Source organism: Haplochromis burtoni, unplaced genomic scaffold (assembly GCF_018398535.1).
Source record: "Haplochromis burtoni strain Fernald_Lab_line unplaced genomic scaffold, NCSU_Asbu1 Contig_1055, whole genome shotgun sequence".
In the NCBI taxonomy this organism is placed as follows: domain Eukaryota; kingdom Metazoa; phylum Chordata; class Actinopteri; order Cichliformes; family Cichlidae; genus Haplochromis; species Haplochromis burtoni.
In genome coordinates this window covers 42087-49778 of record NW_024583416.1, presented here as the reverse complement: position 1 = coordinate 49778, position 7692 = coordinate 42087, and the positions used below count along the sequence as shown (strand labels likewise).

Genomic DNA, 7692 nt, shown 5'->3' with positions numbered 1-7692 from the left:
GCTGACTAAATACTTTTTTGCCCCACTGTATATAAATCACATATTGATAAATAGCTGAATGAGAAGAAGAAGAGGAGTGTGTGCGAAAACGGTGTAGCTATATACAGTGTGTTAGATGGACGAGTTGTACAGGGAGATGGCCACAGGCAGGAATGATTTCCTGTGTCGTTCAGTGGTGTTCTTTGGTAATCTCAGTCTCTCACTGAACTAGCTCCTGTGACTGACCAGCATGTCATGGAGTGGGTGGGACATATTATCCAACATTGTCTTTATTTTGGACAACATTCGCCTCTCTGACACCACCTTAAGGGAGTCCAGCTCCATCCCCACAAACATTACTGGCCTTACAAATCAGTTTATTGAGTCTGTTGGCATCTGCTGCCCTCAGCCTGCTCCCCCAGCATGCAACGGTGTAGAGGATTGCACTGGCTACCACAGACTCCAGCCACCTTCTTTTTTTCAAACCCATGACTGGTTGAGAGCAGTCTTTATGTGACCCTGTAAGAGGAGAGGGTCGAGGGGTGTAAGCAGTGTGGAGTGCTTTTTTTCTGCCTGTATGTAAACCAGGGCTGGCTCCTCAGAGAGACTGCCGTCAGCATGGACGCCATGGCGTCTCTCTCCCAACCATGCTCGTGTTTATTAGAAGGTGTTAGCTCATTGTTGTCTGTAGGCTTTGTTAATTATATTTCCATAACAGTTTGCTGGATTCCTCCTTCCTCAAGATGATTTTCCTCCTTCTGACTTGGTTTCCATCTGCTGAAGAGATTTCCTTTTTCCACACTGACAGTCTCCCAGATAGTGTCGATCACTGTGAAAACAACCAAAGCTGAACTCTTGAGTATCAAAATATTGCTGTGGCGGAGAGCTTTCATTCATTTGACATGAAAAAACAAATGAAGAGAGAAAAGCGTATCCATTCTGTACTGAGCACACACCCTGGGCTGAGTTTGATCAACTTCCTGTCACAGTGTGTGTCAATGTGTCTGTTTGCTTTGTAGAACAGACCTTAACTGTCCTTGTACATATACAACAAAACTGTGGAAGCCCCACCCGATTACTGTGGGGAAAGTAATGAAGCTGTTACAAAGTGGCTTGAGTGCAAAACACCACAATGCACTTCAGTAATGTCGTGTGCATTTTGTAAATTGTGTTTCTGTGTGTGCGCACAGGTGTGGCTGTCAGAGGCCGACAGCAGGCTGTCTGATCACAGCACCAGGAGACAGAGCGGAGGCTGTGGGTTAAATTCCCAGGCAACTACACCAGGCAGCACCAGCCTCAAACAGCTGGACAACCGAAGCCCAGCCAGCAGAGAGAGGTAGTTTCTGACGATGATTGACCATTAATGACATCATTACTGGGATTTCCTTTTTTCATACCTGTCTCTCTCCTCACCTCTCTGTGTGTCCGCCTGACGCTCCTCAGTCCCGATGGCAGTTACACTGAGGATCACAGCGCTGAGCTTCACTTTAAGTCTCGTAGTTCAGAGTTTGATGATGACTTCGACGATGAGGAACCATTGCCGAGTATTGGAACCTGCAAGTCTCTGTACCCATTTCAAGGTACTCTGCGGCATTTAAACATCAGCCGTTCCACTTTACAATGACATGTAAAATCTCACAAATGTCACAAACTATAAACCCAATCAGTCCTTTGGGATGTTAGAAACCTCTTACAACAAAGAAAGTTGCAACTGAAGCAGGCTGGGAGAGAAGCAACAAACACTGAGCAGCAGAAACACCTGCAGACAGGTAAATGGGCTGAGGATAAAGCCCATGCTTCGTCCTCAGCCAGATACACACAAGTTATACATGCAATGCAATTAATACATAGTTAACATGTTTTCATATAAATCACTGAAATCCAACAACCCAGCGCCAAAACTCCAGAAAAGTTCATTTATCTCCCTGTAACAAGCTTCGTTGACAGATGAATCTCCTCAGATAGACTCAGATTTCCACGTTAGAGTCAAAGTGTATTTTGCAGATCTAATTTTCAAGCAATGATCAATTCTGATTGGTAGTGAGATTGGCGAGTCACTCTGGTGTGGTCCAGGTGAAACACTTCTGTTTCTCTGTCGTATCAGCATGTTGTTGATCATCCTCAGGTCAGAATGAGGGCACTCTGTCGATGCTGGAGGGGGAGCTACTTTCTGTGGTGGAAGAAGACAAGGGTGACGGCTGGACCCGAGTGCGCAGGAACCTGGAGGAGGAGGGATATGTGCCAACCTCTTACATCAAAGTCTTCCTGGACAGCAGCGCCAAAGGTGCCATGACCTACATATGACCTCTCAATGACCTTTAAATTACCTCACCTGACACCAGGTCGGGTCACATGACCTCAGACCTTTGACTCATGAATGTCACCGTGCTAGTTCCTATGGTAACAGCAGCCTGCCTTGCTGTGCTTTGCCTGTCTGTGTGCCAAACTTGAGCTGTGTGACACACCTGTACAACTCCAGGGCAGGTGTGTCTCTGAGGCTCACATCAGACACCGATGATGATCAGATTTCTTTGTGTAATGCTAATTTAATGCTAACTTGGAAAGATATTTAGTCTGAACAGTAATGTCTGAAACGGAGAAAAACAAAAGGATCGGTAATCTGGATTAGTGTCATTTGTAGATTTCAGTTTTTACGTTGACTTTTTCAAATGTTTGGTTACTTCGGTTTTAATATTCCAGACGATGACATGTTTAAGGATTAAAGTCTTCAACTCTCTGCTAAGTTAGCTGCTAGCATACCATAACCTCAGGCCTTAGCTTTTAGCATAGCCTTGGCAGCTGCTGCAATAGTTGATTTCCTGAGGATGCTCAGGGAGGCATGTCAGTGAGAATGAATTATTAAAGTTTGTCTATATTACGTTATTACTGCCGTGACAAATAATCTGAAAGCGGATCTCTTAACGACACCTTTAGCTTAGACTACGTCCACACTAGAAGCGATCGCAGTGGCGTGGCAAACAGAGGCTGCAGAAAGCAAATGACGTTCCACGACTTCAAGCGACTACAGGCAAAGTAAGCGACTGGAATCTTGAGTTAAACCCAAGATAAACTTTTCCTACCTCCCAGTCAGGAAATAAAGTGACTACCAGTGTGAGTGAAAAACACGATTGATTGATACTGAGTGACTAAGGAGTCACCCGGGGCCCCGAAGTGTCTGTAATTCACAATGAGCGAATTGCGTCGAGTGTGGACGCAGCTGGAGGCCGAACTGTCGTTTTCTCATTCAGCCAGACTGAAAGCGATCATCAGACTGCAGCTTTTCCAGAGAGGACTGTGGGGTTGTTGTGGCTTTGAGAAGACTGCGCTCAAACGCCGGCACAGTTGTCATAGTTACCTCATTTAAAAGGGGATGAGATGTTTTGCCTTTTTCTGTTCGAATCCAGCACCTTCTCTGTTAATGAGTAAACAGATCTTTGTGATACGTCCAATCAGAGAGGACTGTTAGCCAGTTAGTGCTGGCGAGGATGTTATCGTGCTATACGTCTACTATATTGATATCCAGGGTTGGGCTGAAACAGTAATTAATGAATTGAGATGATGCCTTAAACCAGAAGTCAGCTGAAGTTTACATAATTCATTCAGTGCGTTCTATTTGTCGTTTTTTATGTTTTGCGTTTTATGTTCATGTTATCGTTGATAAACTTGCCAGAGTTCACCTTTATTGGTTCATGTGCTGATTATTTTCTCACTTGATCGATGATCTGAAAAAAAAAAAAAACTTAGTTCAAACTGTAATCTGTTTTTTAAATCAACATGATTATTTTCAGACGAATAAAAACAGCAGAGGAACTTCAGTTCACCTCCTGTCAGGGCCCGAGTGTCTGCTCCCTTTATTATTATTTCACGTCTTTGCTCAAGAACAAATGAAATTCTGCATGTTCGTCAGGTCTGGCGAAAATGTTCATGTTTCATTGGTTTGACATACAGAGAGTCGGGAATGGCTCACCTTGGATAGTACTACCAGCACATGGTTTGAGCTGCATGAATGAAATTTGGTACACACGTGTAACATGTTGAGATGATCGAAGAAGTCTGCGGGCCAATTAAACCCAAACCCAACAGGAACTTTGAATTGAAGATGCCATTTTAGCAATTTCCTGGCACTTTTGCCAACTCCTCCTGGGGATTTTATCGGTTCACCTTAATATTTGGTCAGTCTAAACTACAGACCTGGGCCTATTTCATTTGTTGAAATGAACATATTTCAGCTGCCATATTTGAAACTGGTCACAGTGCCATCTACAGGGAACAGGAAACTGTATGTTCTGCACTTTGGGTTAAGGAGTTGATCTTGGGATACATTGAAAACTGTGAGCTTTCATCAGTGGATGTGACCCTGGCGGCATGGTGAATTTTTGTGTTTCGCCATGAAGCACAGACTTGCTATCACTTACAGACATGTTTCAAGATGTTTCACTGTGAAAATTGTGAGTTTCATTGAGCCGAGTGATCTGGTGCCATCGCGATTCACTATAAAACAGGAAGCAGCTTTTGAGGGCCTTGGAAAGCTTGAACACTCGTGATATTTGGCACACACGTCCATGTGAGTCCGCTTTCCAGGTCTGTAGCTCTAAACACTTGTTGGAAAATGGCTCCGCAGCGCCCCCTGCAAAATTTCAAACACGCAGTCTCTGTACTATGTTTAATGTATGAGTCTGAAATTTGGCAGCCTCATGTGCAACATCAATATATACAACTCTAAATCCAACAGGAAGTCTGCCATTTTCAGGCCTCGTACTTTAACAAACTCCTTCTAGGGCCCTGATCAGATCAACGGGATCTTTGGTGAGTGGAATCAAAAGATCTGGTGATGTTAAACTGTGAAGCTTTTTAGTTGTTGTGAAGTGCTGCAGTCATGGCAGCACACCGGGTTTTTATCATTCACCACGAAGCACAACGCTGCTGTAACTCCAGGATACGTTTTCCAGTTTCTCCCAACCTTCACAGGCATGATGATAGTCCAGGCTTGAACACAGTGATATGCTATTTGTCAGCTATATTTAGAGTTTCGGCTACTGGGAACAGGAAATACGCAGTAGGATAGAACCATCATCCAATCTGGGTGAAAGTTAAGTCTGTGTTTCCCACGCATGCTATATACAGTGTGACATATGGTTATGTCGGATTCTCTGTTTTCACCTGGTGGGTATAGGAGGTTTTCAGCATGGCTCAGCGGGGCGGGGTGCGAGGGCCCTCCCATCGCTGCTTGCAGCTTTAATTACTATTGCTATAAAATGGTGGTGTTAGGGTTAGCTGACGTTCTCAGCAGCAGTCTGTCTCACTCTGTCTGTTCTAACGTATCTGCCTGCCTGTCCACCTGTCTCTCTCTCTCCACTCTCCCTCTCTGTCTGTCCTATAGGCTTTGTGCAGAATAGTCGGCTAGTCTAGCGAGTTACTCGACCAGTGAAGACGTCTCTCCACAGGAAGTGATGTAAGAGCTCAGAGGAGGTCTGGTAACAATTTTTCATTGAACAGTGTTGTTTTTCAGGATCTCAACCAACCAGTCAGCTGGAAGACTGCTTTCTTCTTCTTCTTTTTTTTTTGAGAGACAAAAACCTCAGAACCTAATCAAAGATCTATGAGAAACCAATCAGAGATCAATGGGAAATCGGATCACAGATCCATGAGTAGCCAGTCAGATCCAGAACCATTTGGAGAGCCAATGCAACCCAGTCAGATCAATTAGAAACCATCTGAGATCCATGTGAAACCAGTCACATCAATGAAAACCCAGTCAGAGACCAATTAGAACCCAATCACAAACAAATCGGAGATCAAGGAGAAACCAATCAGTTAATAAATCAGAGGAGATGATTGTAGTAAGAAATGATTCACCGTTCCAAACATTTCTGATGTATAACTGAACGCTGACTTGTGTTTGTGGAAAAGATGAAGATGTATTTCTGATATTTGAACTTTGTTCTTCAAACTCTTCATGTGAGGACTTTATTGATCAGCTGATTGATCGACTATGTTGTGGTCACCACGGTTATTGTGAAATCACTGTGGGCGTGGTCTCTAAAGTGACATTTAAACAGACAAGTCGACTGCATGTAAATACAAATTGTAGCTGCAGGAGTAGCCCTGCCCCCTATCGCCCTGCCAATATTAGCCCCACCACAGGCAGTAACAACCCAGCCCCTCCTATTAGCCCACCCATTGATGATGATGTTATTGACTGTGTAAAATGTGAACCTTTTTTTTAATTTTATAGTGAAATACTGATCAGTTATTTATTGTTTTAGTTTTTCTTTTTTTATTGAGATGTGAGTCTGCTGATCATGCTCTTTTCAATTTCCCGTATGTTAAACTTTCAAAATAAAGTACACTCAGAATCAGTGTGCCACTTGTCTTCATTCAGACTGCTCACACTTGTCAGCTTCTGAGGTGTGTGACCTCTGACCCCTGTAAACTCTGACCTGGACACTGAGACTCTCCTGAAAAGTTTTTAAATCAGACAGAAGAGGAAAAAACTCGTCTGTGGTATGCTCAGTCGTAAGTGACATGACCACTCAACAGATCAACAGATTTACATCTAATGACATCAGCAGGTACTTTAATCAGCTGATTAACAGCACTTCTTCCTCTGGAACCTGTCGATGTTCCTCAGGTAAAGACACAGACTTTAGATGTTCTATAGAAGATTCCTTAAAACCAAATACAAAGTGCAGGAGGAGATTATAATCCAATGTTTTCCTTCAGGAAATGTAAAAGGACAGTAATTATGTGTGAGTGTAATCAGGGAAAGACCTGACCTTAAACAGGAGACCGTGACCTAACAAAGTAAAACAGTGAGTAGTGTGGAAGTTTGGAGAAACTGTGGTGGGATTGCTGCTGTCAGGACCTTCAGAGAGCCAGACAGGAGCGCCGGGATTGTCAGCTTAAATCACTGAAGCTGTAATAATCTGCTTTGAACTGAAGTTGGATCTAACTTATGTGAAAACATGTTGTGTTTGCAATATCGCATGTCCGTGCTTTAAAATATAGACAGTCAGTGGCAAAAGGATGGATAAATGTATGCTGTTCCATTTCAGGCAGAACCTTTCCATTCAAATCCACTAACGAGACTGATCAGTTTCAAAGGAATCATCTCTTTACCTGTTGAGCACCAAAGGGTTTTCTGAGCTTCCTCCTCAAAAATAACTTGCCCAAAGCGGATGGAGTATTTCTCTGCAATTACAAACTCTGTATAAACAATACTCGTTTCAAAATAACGCTAAAACTTGATTCAATTCAATTCAGTTTTATTTATACAGTGCCAAATCAGAACAAAAGTCGTCTCAAGGTGCTTTATATTGTACAGTAGATACAGAGAAAAACCCAACAATCATATGAGCCCCTATGAGCAAGCACTCTGGCGACAGTGGGAAGGAAAAACTCCCTTTTAACAGGAAGAAACCTCCGGCAACCTTCCTATTAAATATCGAATTGATTTTAAAATTTTATTGTTTACTTATAAAATCCTAAACAATATGGCACCTGACTACCTAGCTGATCTCCTCTGTCTGTATAGCCCTCAGAGAGCACTAAGATCATCGGGCCAACTGTTCTTAGTGCAACCTAGGTCTCGGCTGAAGACCAGAGGAGGCCGTGCCTTTGCCGTTGCTGCACCCAGGTTATGGAATATTCTTCCTCTTCATATTCGCGCATCAGATTCCATTCAGTCTTTTAAATCACATCTAAAAATGTATT

General features: G+C 43.1%; 1 protein-coding gene across 1 annotated transcript in view; it reads left to right on the top strand.

The window, feature by feature from the left end:
* Positions 1-7296, top strand: part of LOC102310860 (formin-binding protein 1) — a gene marked incomplete at its 5' end in the record, with an annotated part of 44403 nt that extends 37107 nt beyond the window's left edge. The window contains 4 exon segments of the mRNA XM_042216435.1: positions 1170-1315; positions 1423-1559; positions 2105-2263; positions 5360-7296. Of these exon segments, the coding sequence (XP_042072369.1) occupies positions 1170-1315; positions 1423-1559; positions 2105-2263; positions 5360-5388 (471 nt within the window).
* Between the last annotated feature and the right edge of the window lie 396 nt (positions 7297-7692).